The 15,363-nt window shown below is 43.9% G+C and overlaps 1 protein-coding gene across 7 annotated transcripts in view; it reads left to right on the plus strand.

Annotated features, from left to right (window-relative positions):
• MLPH (melanophilin) overlaps positions 1 to 15,363 on the plus strand; it is a 105,141-nt gene that overhangs the window by 39,601 nt on the left and 50,177 nt on the right. For 5 of the 7 annotated variants that reach the window (XM_087885872.1, XM_087885866.1, XM_087885864.1 and 2 more), the window contains 4 exons: positions 312 to 400; positions 1,027 to 1,152; positions 1,850 to 2,051; positions 13,907 to 14,064. In XM_087885872.1, the coding sequence (XP_087741998.1) occupies positions 312 to 400; positions 1,027 to 1,152; positions 1,850 to 2,051; positions 13,907 to 14,064 (575 nt within the window). The remainder of the gene's footprint in view (positions 1 to 311; positions 401 to 1,026; positions 1,153 to 1,849; positions 2,052 to 13,906; positions 14,065 to 15,363) is intronic. The other 2 variants (XM_087885867.1, XM_087885883.1) reach the window with 1 other exon arrangement.

The following is a 15,363-nucleotide window of genomic DNA, read 5'->3' on the forward strand; positions in this document are numbered from 1 at the left end:
TAGCCAACAGCAAAGACAAGTTCTTTCAACAGTGTCTTTATATGATAATACTTTTCACTAGCTGTTGCTTGCGGGGCAATTGTAAGAAGGGCATTCATGGATCAGATGACAGTAAATGAGAAGTGAAGTTATCATTGGGAATGCATATACAGCAATATCAGTTTCTAAATCAGTAAAATGAGGATGGCAGCAATTGAATCTGACATCTTCTGGAATGTAAAATGTGATCTGTAACTGAGCTGTAGCCTCTCTACTAGGTATCTGATCAACATATGTTTGTTTGCATATATGCATGTGTCTTTCTTATCCAGGTGATTATCACTTGTACAGGAATAATGAGAGTGAGGAGGGAGAAACAAGTGATGATGTGGATGGAGCAGAATCTGAGTCTTATGCCAGGGTAAGGATAATTCAGGTAATTTTTTTCCATGCATGTTTTACATAATGTGGAATTTTATTATTAAATCATACCGCCCTTTCTTTTCCTCACTGCACCTCCTCCTCTGAGTTTATCTGAGGAAAGGTGCTTCTTTTACTGTAACTTTCTGACACAAATCTCTTTTGGTTTTGAACAGTCCAAACAAAAGTTCTAGTAACTTCAATACATTTCCAAAAATGTGCTCATGTCTCATGCATGTCTGAATTCTCAAGGAAGGAATCTTTTCCACTGCCTTCTTTCAAGATATTCTTTGATTTCTCATCTACAGTCCTGATATTCCCAGGTTTAAGCAATGCTTCTTGCAAAATAACCTCTTGAGTTGAGATAAGATGAACCAGGGATAATCACCTGCAGAGGCCTGATGAAAATGAGGAATATTGTGCCTGAAGCCTTTCTCACTAAGAGTTCTATTACTATCATACAATAAATATCAGCTGTCTTGAGTCTTCGGAGAAAGGCAGCATATAAGTTGAACAAATAAATAAATAAATCAGGACGGATGTTATCCTTTATTGAAGGTCATGTGAAATATAATATCTTGTATTTGCAGTGAAATTTTAAATATTTCTCTTTTTGTGCTTCCTAAGATGCGCAAGAAAAAGCGCCTACTTTCTGTACATTCCTTTGATTTTGAAACCGACTCAGAATATTCTTCCCAATCTCGCCGTCAATCTGTCCAGCTTTCTCCATGTCCTGGGAAAGAAGACTTTCAGGTATTAGGGATCTGGTGGTGGTGTGAATCTATGATCCTTTTTTCTTCTTTCAGTTTCTTTTCTTTTCATTGAACTTTGTTAGTCTAATGTGTAGCCTAAGAGTTTTTAATGTGAGAAATATATTCAAACTAAGGCTCTTGAAAATCTATGAGATGCCTGGGACTCTTTGCTTTTTTCAGAAAAAAATAAAAATGTTCCATGTACTCAGCAGTGTGAGTCTGTCAGCAGAAACTGTATCTTTGCAGCATCTCCTGGAATGACCATCTGATCTCATTAACTGGTCAAAAAACCTTTTTAGATTCTTTCATGATGAGAAAACATAGCTTGAGTTTTTAGCTTCTTATGTCAGAGTTGCTACCTTTGGCATCTTGGATGAGTTCAGTTTTGCTACATTTTCAGAATGTAGGTAGACAGGTTGAATTTCTGTCAAATATTAAGAAGTGTGGCTTGAGAACCAACTTTCAGTTTTAATGTAGTCTTTACCCATTTCATTGACTTTGACCAGGTTCTACCATGTCTATGCCCCATGAAAATATATTCACATGTTTTTGACACACAAGGCGTATTATACCACAACTGATTAAAGTTAGACGTTAATGCTCTTGGATTAAGAAGTTGTTGGAAAAGAACAATTGTAGGTGTGTAAATGAGAGAATATGTAGCCTGCTTATTAATAGCAACAGATGATTCTTCTTAGAGCATTGAAGATTTTCCAAATGGTGAGGAAGCCTCCATGCAGAAGGACTCCATGATAGCAGAAGCAGACTTGGCTGCAGTTTTCCATCATATCTTGCAAGAGCAAGGGAAGCACACGGCTCTTCCAGAACAGGAATTCAGCACGGAAGTCCAGTTTATAGGCAACTCACAGACCAAAAACCTGGAAACAATCCCCAAGGCTGGTAGGTGCTTCTTACATTAGAGGCAATTTTAAATTGCCAGTGTTAGAGGCAGTGTTCACCTAACAATGAATCCTGTATTGTCCGGACAGTTCAAACTTTCAGAAATATATCATCTTTTGTTTACATGTAGTGATTTTATTTTTCTTTCATAATTCACGGAAAGATGTCCCATCATTAACAGTTTTCTCACAATCTTTCCAGCAAAATAAAAATGGCATATAAATGACTAATTGAACTTTTAAAACTCCAGTATTTCTCCCACTGGGATGCGGAGTGGGTCAGAAGTGGGATGATCCAGCCCGTCTGGCCAATCACTGAGTCGGATAAACTTGGCCACGCCTACTCAGGCCTCCCTTCCTCCCAGTTTATTCGACTCAGTGGTTCTGACCAGTCGCTTCGCTGAGTCTCTCACTTCTGACGGAATTGGAGATCGTTTGTTGCTAGGGGGCTTTTCAGCCTGAACACTGTCTGAGAGACAGGGCTGCCTCCGTTGTCTCTTGAACTTCAAGGGAACGTGAGTTAAAAGATATTTCAGCCCCCATTCCTTTCTAGCGCTGTGCGTGCGGGCCATTTCAGTCTTCCTAGGCTGGAAACGCCGCCGCCGCGCTCCCCTGATAGCCGCCGCCCCAGCGCTCATCAGCTGGGGGGCGTGAAGATCGTAACGCTTCAGGGACCAGCGCCTTGCTTCCCACCGCTCGCCGCCCCGTTCCGCTGTCAATCTCTCTTCAGCGCTGATCAGCTGGAGGTCGGAGAAGCCGCGGAAGCCGGAAAATCCTCTGCCGTGCTGCGAGGGTTATTTCGGCTCTATTTGCTATCGCGGCTCCTCCCAGCCACCGGGGAAGACGGAGCTCGCATTTTCGCTGCTGTTGCTTTGGCGTGGGTGGTGTCTGACGCTTCCCCGCCAATTTCTGTGCCGCCATCTTTCTGCAGCCGTTATTTGCCGCCATTTCTGCACGCCCTTTTCATCGGCTGCTGAGGCCTGTCTGAGTGCTTGGCTTGGTAAGCTTTGCACTGGCTTCAGTATAAAAAAAAAAAAAGGAGGAGAGACATTGAAAGCAGGTCTGTGTTTTTTGTGGACTTGGGGTATTTGGAATTTAATCCCAACTCTTGGCGGCCATTTTGTCTGACCCTGGATACCTGTTCCTGGGCAGCCATTTTATATCCAAACAGGGGAAAGAAAATTTCTTCGTTTGGTGATTTCATTGTGGCAGCGGCTTCCCTATTATTTGCTGGATTTATATAAAGTGGGAAATTAAATTTGCATACGCTGTCTCCCTGCAAAAATAATAATAATAATAATAATAATAATAATAATAATAATAATAATAATAATAATTGATATCTTACTGATGTCTTACCATTGTTCATTTGTGCGCAGATTTCCTGCTGTAGCACAGCCCATCCATCGTAATGGCAGACCAGTCATCTTCCAAGAGTGATTCTGGCCGTAAGGCCTCTGCAAAATCAAAACATACAAAAACGTCTCATCATCATTCTGCTGATATGGCTACGCATATTCTTACAGATAAGCCAAACACGGAAGTCGGTCTCGATTCAGGGGTTGCAGAGGAGGTTGACCTGACCAAAGCCTTCTCCCCAGAACGACAGGACAGCCTTCATGGCTCTCCAATTAGACAAGAGGGGGACCCCTTTGATTGTGCTATTCCTGTTCAGGATCCTCCACCAAGCTATCAACCTAGGTCTGATCTGGAAAATCTTCCTCAATCAGTGCAGATGTTAATTGCCAGGGCCATTTCTCATGGAATTCAAGCGGGCATCAGGGAGCATCGCTCTGCCTCTATTGTCTCTGAGAGTCTTCATTCCAGAAGATCAAGGGTTTCTCCTGATGCCAGCCTCACAGGGTCCCCTGATCACTCCCCGGTTAGATCCAGGGGCAGTGCTGATATAGAATTGGAGGATGAACCTCAAAGAGAGGTAGATTTGTCGGATGACGAATCCACTGCTCCAGACGTACCAGCCTTTACAGGGCTGTTTCCCCAGGGACTTTTTAAATCACTGCTTCACAAGGCCAAGGTAACCTCGGGCCTAGTTGACACTGATTCTGTCCCGTCATCTTCTGCCGCTTCCACCAGTCAGGGCATATTTTCTGAACCAGTAGCTGAGCAGCTATTTGTCCCGGCGCCAAAACTTTTCGCTGATGTGGTTCGTAAACAATGGACTAATCCAACTTCTCTCCCTACTCCTAGTGGCTACGATCGTAGAAATTACAACATGGATCCTGTCCTGACCAGTCTCTTGCAGGTTCCCGAGGTTGATGGCCCTGTGGCAGCGCTTTCCTCGTCGTCTCCTTTCATCTCGGGGGATACTTCTGAAGGACTTAAGCCAGAAGACCGTAAGTTTGACTCGTCTTTCAAGAAAGCCCACCAGGCTTCGGCTTGGGCGATTCAGGCTGCTACTGCGGCCTCATTCTTCTCACGGTCATCACTCCTGTGGCTCCAACAACTACAGTCCCGCTTACCAGCTCAGGATGCCAGAGTCCATCAGGACTTAAATAAGATAATAGCTGCCACACAGTTCACCTCGGATGCCACGCTAAATGCGGCCAAATTTGCCTCGCGGGCTATGGCTTCTTCAGTCACTTCCCGTCGCCTTTTGTGGCTTAAACCTTGGCACGCTGACCTCAAGGCCAAATGGCGTCTAGCTTCTACACCATACTCTGGGCCTAAATTATTTGGGGCTTCCCTTGACCCATTATTAGTGGAGGACAGGGATAAAAGGAAGGTCCTACCTTCCATTACTAGACGAGCTGATCGCAGGGCTACCCCCTACTATCGCAGGCCACCGGCCCGTAATTTCTTCCAGGAGGGCCCCAGTCAGAGACCTTACTCACAAGGTTCCTTTCGTCCCCAAGATAGAGGTTCCTACAGGGATAAATCCAAACCTTTCGCTCCTCAGAGACGGCCCTTTCGTGGAACTGGCGGACGTCAGTTCCGCCGCCAAAAGTGACTCTCGCTTGATAGCTCCTATTGGGGGGAGGTTGAGCCTGTTTCTCCCCGAATGGGCTCGCAGTACTACAGACCAATGGGTTCTTCATATCATCGAATTTGGCCTCCCATTGGAGTTCCTCTCCCGCCCTCCGAGCCGCTTCGTGCCTTGCCCTGTCTCCAGCTCCCTCAGCAAGCGAAATTTGATGGAGCTCGCCATTCAGCATCTTCTGGAGATCAATGCTGTGGAGGACGTCCCTCGGGAGCAATGGAGACAGGGGTTTTACTCGATTCTTTTCGTGGTTCCGAAGCGCTCGGGGGGATGGAGAGCGATCCTAAATTTAAAATCCCTGAACACTCATTTAGTGTACCGCAAGTTCAGGATGAGTACGCTCAAATCTATCCTGGAGGGAATAAGGCCCGGGGACTTCCTAGCCTCAATCGACCTCTCCGAGGCGTACCTTCATATACCCATAGAGCCAGCTCACCGGCGGTACCTCAGGTTCAGCTACGCGGGGCGCCACCTACAATACCGAGCCCTTCCATTTGGCCTGGCATCGGCCCCACGCAGTTTCACCAAAATTCTGGCAGCCTTGGTAGCTCACCTGCGGTCCATACCGATTCGCATTCAGGCTTATCTGGACGATATTTTAATACAAGCCTCGTCCTTAGACAGAGCCAGAACCAATGTATTTCTCACATTGCAAATATTACAGAATCATGGGTTTCTAGTCAACGAGCCCAAGAGTCAGTTGGTCCCTCAACAGCGCATAAATCATCTAGGTGCAGTCATAGACACGCAGGTGGGACAGGTGTTCCTCTCCCAGGAGAGGAAAGACAGCCTCAGGTCTCTGATTCGGCATCTGTTACAAGATCCGACAGCTCCCAAGCTAGAATTGTCCCGTCTCCTGGGGAAACTAGCCTCATGCACAGACATAGTTCCCTGGGCCCGGCTTCATGCCCGCAGCCTTCAATGGCTGCTACTCCCCTATCAGCGGGCAAAGACAGCGGCCTCCAAATCCAAGATCAGGGTCCCCCTGTCAGTACGCCGGTCTTTGCACTGGTGGCTATCCCCGGCTCTGGACAACGGATGCGTCTTCTTGGACATACATCCACTGATTCTGACTACAGACGCCAGTCTGACGGGCTGGGGCGCGCACCTGGGTTCCCAGGTCGCTCAGGGGCGATGGTCCCCGACAGAAGCAAGGTCAAGTATCAACCTTCTGGAACTCAGGGCCATTCGCTTAGCTCTTCTGGCCTTTCATCAGACGGTGCAGGGACAACACTTACTAGTACTTACAGACAATGTGTCGGCAAAGGCACATGTCAATCGCCAAGGGGGGACGAGGTCCAAGACCTTGATGCAGGAGGCTCTTCTTCTCGGGAGGTGGGCGGAATCTCACCTTCAATCCCTCAAGGCGGATCACATCGCGGGGAAGGACAACCTTCAGGCGGACTATCTCAGCCGCACCACGATAGACGCATCAGAATGGCGCCTCAGCCCCGCTCTGTTTCAGGACATCTGTCTCCGGTTCGGCCAGCCACAGGTAGACCTCCTTGCATCCCCAGAGAACGCACAGCTACGCCGATTCTTCACGCGCTATCCATCGCGGGGGGCAGAGGACACAAACGCTCTCCGTTGCCCCTGGCCCCAGGAGCTACTCTATGCGTTCCCGCCGATCCCATTGATCCCGCTGGTCCTTCGCAGAATTGTAGCCGAGAGAGCGGACGTGGTCTTCATCGCTCCTTATTGGCCAAGAAGGCCATGGTTCTCCGACCTCGTAGCCCTCTCAACGACGGACCCTTGGCGACTACCTCCGGAGAAAGTGTCCCTCAGTCAAGGGACAATCCTACACCCAGAGCCCCAGTGGCTCAACCTAACCGCTTGGCGCTTGAAGGGCTCCTCTTGAGGGAAGCGAGGTACTCAGAAGATGTCATCCGGGTTATGCAGGCTGACAAAAAGGAGTCCACCATCAGACTCTACAACATCACGTGGAAGGTATTTATTTCGTGGTGCTCTGCGCGCGAAATTAACCCTTTGTCAGCTTCTGTTCCGCAGGTGTTGGAGTTTCTCCATGATGGCTACACCAAGGGTCTGGCACATAATACCCTCAAGCGGCATGTTGCAGCTCTCGCCACGGTGTTGTCTCCCAGGGACGGCGTACCTCTGTCTCATCACCTTTCCATCCGGAGGTTCCTACGTGGGGTACGAAATCTGCGCCCACCCGTGGTACACCGCTATCCCACATGGGACTTGCCACACGTATTGTCAGCCTTGACAGGTCCACCCTTCGAACCTCTCCGGACTGCCTCCCTTAGATTTCTAACCATGAAAGTGGCCTTCCTGGTGGCCGTGACTTCGGCTCGCCGCATTTCTGAACTGGCAGCTTTATCTGTCAGACCAGATTTATGTGTGATACACTCAGATAGGGTAATTCTTAGACTGGACCCGGCATTCGTGCCAAAAATTAACTCACGGTTCCATCGCGAACAGGAAGTTATCCTGCCTAATTTTTGTCCAAATCCATCTCACCCACTAGAACGCAAATGGCGGACCCTTGATGTTCGCAGGGCTTTAAAAATATATATATCTCGGACCGCATCCTCAAGACGCTCCGAAGCCCTATTTATTTCCTTCCAACCCTCATCTTTGGGATCCAAAGTTTCTTCAGTCACCATAGGGCGTTGGATCCGAGCTTGCATTTCCAAAGCTTATGACTCACGATCTCTTCCCATTCCACGTCATATTACAGCTCACTCCACACGGAGTGCAGCTACTACCGCTGCTTGGGCCACGCAGGCCTCCCTCGAGGAAATTTGCCGGGCAGCTACCTGGGCCTCTCCTGTTCCATTCATCAAGCACTACCGTTTGGACACCTTTGCCTCCGCCGAGGCAGCCTTCGGAAGGAGAGTCCTCCAACAGGTTCACCTGGCACCTCGACATCGACCTTCGCAGACCTCCCACCCGACGAATTAACAAGCTTGGGTATGTCCCACTTCTGACCCACTCCGCATCCCAGTGGGAGAAGAGGCGTTGGACTTACCGTGAACGCTCTTTCTCCAGGGGATGCGGAGTGGGTCAGCCCCTCCCGTCTGCGATTTCTCTTGTATTTTCTAGGCTTGAGACTGTTTTGCAGATCTGCCTTCGTCGAAACAAACTGGAAGGAAGGGAGGCCTGAGTAGGCGTGGCCAAGTTTATCCGACTCAGTGATTGGCCAGACGGGCTGGATCATCCCACTTCTGACCCACTCCGCATCCCCTGGAGAAAGAGCGTTCACGGTAAGTCCAACGCCTCTTTTATATTGGAACTTACTCTGTTATGTCAGAACAGTGGCCAAAACCATAGAGAGAAAGTATTTCTTCACGACTCAAAAGTGGTTGATGTGATGGAATTCAGCAATATCAAATAGAAAGATGCAAAAAGGGTAAAATAAATAGAGGAAAAATACAAATGTATCTATTCATATACATATATACAGTGGGGCAAAAAAGTATTTAGTCAGCCACCAATTGTGCAAGTTCTCCCACTTAAAAAGATGAGAGAGGCCTGTAATTGACACCATGGATAGACCTCTATGAGAGACAAAATGAGAAAACAAATCCAGACAATCACTTTGTCTGATTTGGAAAGAATTTATTTGCAAATTATGGTGTAAAATAAGTATTTGGTCAATATCAAAAGCTCATCTCAATACTTTGTTATATATCCTTTGTTGGCAATGACAGAGGTCAAACGTTTTCTGTAAGTCTTCACAAGGTTGGCACACACTGTTGCTGGTATGTTGGCCCATTCCTCCATGCAGATCTCCTCTAGAGCAGTGATGTTTTGGGGCTGTCGCTGGGCAACAAGGACTTTCAACTCCCTCCAAAGGTTTTCTATGGGGTTGAGATCTGGAGACTGGCTAGGCCACTCCAGGACCTTGAAATGCTTCTTACAAAGCCACTCCTTGGTTGCCCGGGCAGTGTGTTTGGGATCATTGTCATGCTGAAAGACCCAGCCACGTTTCATCTTCAATGCCCTTGCTGATGGAAGGAGGTTTGCACTCAAAATCTCACGATATACATGGCCCCATTCATTCTTTCCTGTACATGAATCAGTCATCCTGGTCCTTTTGCAGAGAAACAGCCCCAAAGCATGATGTTGCCACCCCCATGCTTCACAGTAGGTATGGTGTTCTTTGGATGCAACTCGGCATTCTCTCGCCTCCAAACACGACGAGTTGTGTTTCTACCAAACAGTTCTACTTTGGTTTCATCTGACCATATGACATTCTCCCAATCCTCTTCTGGATCATCCAAATGCTCTCTAGCAAACTTCAGACGGGCCCGGACATGTACTGGCTTAAGCAGGGGGACACGTCTGGCACTGCAGGATCTGAGTCCCTGGCGGCGTAGTGTGTTACTGATGGTAGCCTTTGTTACGTTGGTCCCAGCTCTCTGCAGGTCATTCACTAGGTCCCCCCGTGTGGTTCTGGGATTTTTGCTCACCGTTCTTGTGATCATTTTGACCCCACGGGGTGAGAACTTGCATGGAGCCCCAGATTGAGGGAGATTATCAGTGGTCTTGTATGTCTTCCATTTTCTAATTATTGCTTCCACAGTTGATTTCTTCACACCAAGCTGCTTGCCTATTGCAGATTCAGTCTTCCCAGCCTGGTGCGGGTCTACAATTTTGTTTCTGGTGTCCTTCGACAGCTCTTTGGTCTTCACCATAGTGGAGTTTGGAGTGTGACTGTTTGAGGTTGTGGACAGGTGTCTTTTATACTGATAACAAGTTCAAACAGGTGCCATTAATACAGGTAATGAGTGGAGGACAGAGGAGCCTCTTAAAGAAGAAGTTACAGGTCTGTGAGAGCCAGAAATCTTGCTTGTTTGTAGGTGACCAAATACTTATTTTCCACCATAAATTCTTTCCAAATCAGACAATGTGATTGTCTGGATTTGTTTTCTCATTTTGTCTCTCATAGTTGAGATCTACCTATGATGACAATTACAGGCCTCTCTCATGTTTTTAAGTGGGAGAACTTGCACAATTGGTGGCTGACTAAATACTTTTTTGCCCCACTGAATGAGAAAACATTTGGTTGCAAAATTACAATTATAAATGATCCATTTAGTTGCCAGGTTAATTTGACTTAGAGTATTTTTTGGAAGGGAAATAAGTGAACTACCTACAGCCTCCAATGCAGTTCTCCATGTCACAACAAATATTACAATTCATTCTTTTTTTGCTCAGCCTATTGTCCAGAGTTCTGGTTACAGGGACAGATAGGAAGAGGGAATGTTATATATGCCACATTGAATTCCTGAAAAGAATTTTTAAAGATGAATATGATCCAATTTTAAAAATGTAGGTGTTCTGTTTGCAAAGAAGGAGTACAAATCCTTCCCAGGCTAAAAGTCATTTGCTTTTCACACTTCTAGCTTTATTCATGTACTGCATATTTTCAAAAATGATGAGCTTGTTACCACTTCCGTTCCTATCAGCTATTCTGCAATATTATTGGAAAAATTCTGTTCCCGGGTTTTCCAGATTTGTAGCAGGTTTTGCTGCTGAAGACAGTCTCAGTCAGCCCATTGTGTTTTTAACTGGACATGGGAAATGGATGCTTGAATCTGAATGCATCCAGATTCATGACAAAGGCAGATGGTGAAATATAATTGCTTTGATGTACCTCTCCTCATCATGGAACAGGGCAGAAATATTTTCTTATTTTCACACTGATGACTACATTGCAGAGTTTTAGAGGATTAAATTTTCTGTATGATACAATCTAGTTATGTTCCACGTCTTTGCTATGTCAGAGGGTTTAGTGTTTTACCAGTACTATAAATATCTAGGAAATGAAATTATCGGAAACCAAGTTATCCCTAATGTTGTTTCTTTTAACAAGGTGACAAACACTGGAAAGTGCATGAGCAGTGATCGGCCATCTGCTTTTCCTCGGGTTGCAAATAATGTCTTTTTAATTTGCTATAGGTTTTTTTAAACTTACAGGTGATTTGGATGACTGAGATGCTGAAAACTAGCTACAAACCTGGATTAGGGAATAAAGAGGCAAAGTTCCAGAACCTCCAACTTTCTAACAAAAGCTTTCCAATTTAGCTACAGAGATTGTAAAAATATATGAGATAACTCATATCGAGGTAAAGTATTTGGAGACCCTGGCACAAACAGATTGCTTGGACAGTTCATGTCAATCTGCTGTAAATTCCTGTCTCATATCATAGGATATTTGAGAAGTAGAACAGGGAAGGAAGAAGCTATAGGTCAAAGAATAAATTTTGCATGCTGAATAAAATAGTTTCTACCTTTTGTGTCTGCACTTTCCTTAGATGGATCACTGGTCACACTCAAAAAAAGACAGAATCATATATTCAAAGTATCCTTAAGACTGGAGCTCAAAATAGATATGCTTTTATTTGTATGATACTTCAAGGTGCATGTTTTCAAACATGCAAATGAATCACTACAGAGCCTCACACAAAGCAAGCTAAGCAGAAATGGCCATTCAAAATTCTCCATCAAGTTTATGAGCATAGAAATTAGGTGGGGGATTACTCCTAATTTCTTCTGGGAAAGAAGTTATTGAACGCAAGATTCTGATAGTGGTAAAAATATCGCTGTTGTTGAAACTGTTTTACAATTTCTTCCATTTGAATTTAACATAAGCATTGGAATCTGGGTAGTCTGCAGGCAAATAAGAGATGATTGTACAATAAAAGACAAAATATTCACATACACGAACACGTATACACATCCTGACCACCCTATAATTAAATAATAACCCCTGATTCCACTCAGGAACATTTATCTAAAACTATTTTTTTCCTCAGAGTATTTCTGAAGCAAATTCTCTTTCATCATACAAACCATAAGAACTGGTAGGAACAAAATGCAGATTTTTTTTTTTTACTATTCCAGAGTATAACTCCCTCCCCCACTTTTTCATATCCTTTGTGATATTCATAATAACTTAATTGTTTTATTCATTAAATTTGCTTGTGGCCTATCTTGCTGCAAGATGATTCTGGGTGGCTTACAAGTTTAAAAACAATAAAATGATATATACATACATAGCAATACAAATATAAATTATGATTAAAATTATGGTAAAAAGATGGGGAGGGAAGAAACTGCACATGGGGTGAAGTGGAATCTGCTATTGGTCCATAAACCAATAGAATACTCTCATAAACTTCATAGAATACTCTCCCATTGGGGCCTCAGCCAACACACACAATACCTGTCAATTGGTTCTGCCTTTTTTGAATCCCCCTCCTAAGTATTGTATACTTACTGTGGGCTTGTCAGCCAGCCCTGAGTTCTGGGAACATCTTCCCATATATAATTACTTTAACCTCTGAATAAATTACCCATTGGGCTACCTGTGTTTACCACTAGGCCACACTCTGAAATTGCCCTTTTGAATTACCCCAGTTAGCAGTGGGACTTAACAGTCACTACTTCTTTTCATGAATATCTTCTGCTAAATACTGGTACTTTGCATTTATTTGATTTATATCTCTGGGGTTTTTTTTAATTCTCTCAAACAAGACCAGGGTACAAGCCCATAGAGCACACCTCTGAACCGTGAGCATAAAGTTTAAGAATCACAAATTTAACTCTTTTGTTTCTTAACTTAGCTGATTAACAAATAATATTGAGTATTTGAAGTTTGGGAAATAATTGCACAGCTCGGTGTCTTATGGGAAGAAAAAGCGAAAAGGAAAAGAGAGAGGGAAGAAGGGAATGAGGAAAAATCTTAATAGATTTTTCTGAAAGGGCGTCTGCATTTTGATGTTGAGTTCCCACTACTTGTGATGCTTCAGTCTCTCAGAGGTCAGGCAGGTGGAAAAGGGGTGTGGAGAAAGTGGGAACCCATTGGAGAGAAGAGATTACAAGAGAGTAAGTAAACACACAATAGGGTAGGGAACACATATTGAAAGAAAAACCTGAGTGTCAATTGTTGGCTTAGTTTACTGGCAAGTTTGACCCTTGAGCCGCTAGGAAGCAAAAGAAAGTCTTTAGAGTGAAACTGATTAGGGTCTTGCCAGTTTCAGAAAATGGTCAGCTGAGAGAGGGTGCTAATCAAGTAATTAAAAGTCACAGAGCTGAGCTTGTTAACCTGCTCTTGGCATGTTTTAAGTGAGCCCTGGGTTGGGAAGAAAAGCAGTTTAGCAAGAAATACCTTATTTAAGCAATCTCTGTAAGGGGAAAAGTTCTGTAAGGGTGGGGAGGAAAAAATATGGGTCAGGTAATCAGGCATAGACCACCCAGAAAATTCAGATCTCCAGTCATACATCTTTTATTACTTCTTTACAGAAAACAGTCTTGGAAATTTTACATCACTGCCTTTATTAATGGTACTCCAATTAAAATTTATTGCTAAAAACATATTTCTCTCAATCTTAGCATCTGTAATGGGTAAAAGCATTTCTTCTAAATTGCTTGTTTGCAGATAATTGTTTTCCCCCTTTTGGTGCCTTAAAGCCACTGTTGACTCCTGGCAATTGCCCAGGCTAAGTGCCTGCACTTTTCTTGGCAAGATTTTTGGAAGTGATTTGCCCTTGCCTTCTTCCTAGGGTTGAGGGAAAGGGACTGGCCTGAATTCACTCAACTGGTTTTCTGTTACATGTGCATATATTTTTTTCTTAATTTGCATCATGGTTTGAGTTGTCCCTGATGAAAAAAGAACCTGAATCTTGAAGGGCTTACAATACCAGTTCAAGAATAATTTAAATCTCACGTGAGCCCTATAATACTATAAAGTGCTTTTGCTGATTTTTCTCTATTATCTTCATTCCCCTTTTTTGCCTCAAATTCTTGTGAAAACAGAAAATGTTACTGGTGAATCAGTTAATTATTGATCTGATCACCAATTGTCCAACCCTTTTCTGTTCCCAAAGGCAGTCCATGGATTGTGCAGCCCCAACTCCAGTACTCAGCTAAGGTGGATACTTCTGATGAAGATGAAAAGGAGGCTCAAGAAACTTTCATCTATCAGCCACGGTACACAAAACACAGGAGCAGAGCATCCTCACTTGAAAATGTAAATGGAAATCAGGTAAATTAGATATTGGGTAGCTTCTATATTTATTGGCATAGGACCTAGATATCTTCGAGACCGCCTGCTACTACCGACAACCTCCCATCGACCTGTGCGCTCCCATAGAGAGGGCCTCCTCGGGGTGCCATCAGCCAAACAATGTAGGCCGGTGACCCCAAGGGGGAGGGCCTTCTCTGTGGGGGCACCTACCCTCTGGAACCAACTGCCCCCAGAGATAAGGAGAATCCAAGACCTCGGTGCCTTCCGCCGTGCCCTTAAAACTTTCTTTTTTCAGCAAGCCGGGCTGGTTTAACACTTTTAAATGTTTTTAATTGGTTTGTCATTGTTTTTTAATTACGGGGCCAAATTTATATATATCTTTTTAATAGTATTTTAATGTTTGTAGTCTATGTTTTTATTTGGCTGTACACCGCCCTGAGTCCTCAGGGAGAAGGGCGGTATATAAATTTGATATAAAATAAAATAAATAGATTTCCTATATTTTTCTCTTTTGGAGAATTTGTTTTGGGAACTATGATAAGATTCAAATCAAAAGACACCGAGGTGAAGAAAATAGGGAATAGTAGAATAAAACAATTACAGATAGCAATATAAAGGTGGTCCTCAAGTTAAAACCACAGTTGGGACCAGTATTTCCATTGGTAAGCAAGGTGGTTGTTAAGTGAGTTGTGCCCAGTTTTATTACCTTTTTTGCCACACTTGTTAAGTAAAGCTGATGAGTACTATTTTAATGACTGGAAATGGGAAAGATTTAAGGAACCCTAGCTGAAGGTGAAAGACAAAGCACAAAAATCAATCTGATGCTCAGTATTACATAATAAACCCAATTTTATCAACTATGAGTGCCAGCTCGGTGCAAATACAAGTACTCCTTGACTTATGACAGGTTGCTTAGCAACTGTTCAAAGTTACGACGGCCGCACAAAGACAGGCCATGGTCATATGATCAAGTTTTGGGCCCTTGGCAACTGTCTCACTTTTATGGCCATTTGCAGCTTCCTGTCATTTTTTTCTTTTTCTTTATTTTATTTTCTTTATTTTTTTTGGTCAGTTTCTGGCATTTATTTCCAGTTTCTGACAAAAAATTGGGAAAAATTGTTTTGTTTAACAGCCACTACAAAAATTGTCAAAAAATTACATGTGATCCCTCAACATGCAACCACAATGACTTGCAGAACATAATTCTAGGCTCAGTTAACAGTTGTAAGTTGAAGAATACCTGTATAATAATTGTAAAAGTAGTGGAAGTAGTAACAAATATTATCTGGGCTCAAAAATTGAAAGGGAAGCTAACCA

This window comes from Pantherophis guttatus, chromosome 1 (genome assembly GCF_059756535.1).
Source record: "Pantherophis guttatus breed Tessera chromosome 1, ASM5975653v1, whole genome shotgun sequence".
Taxonomy (NCBI): domain Eukaryota; kingdom Metazoa; phylum Chordata; class Lepidosauria; order Squamata; family Colubridae; genus Pantherophis; species Pantherophis guttatus.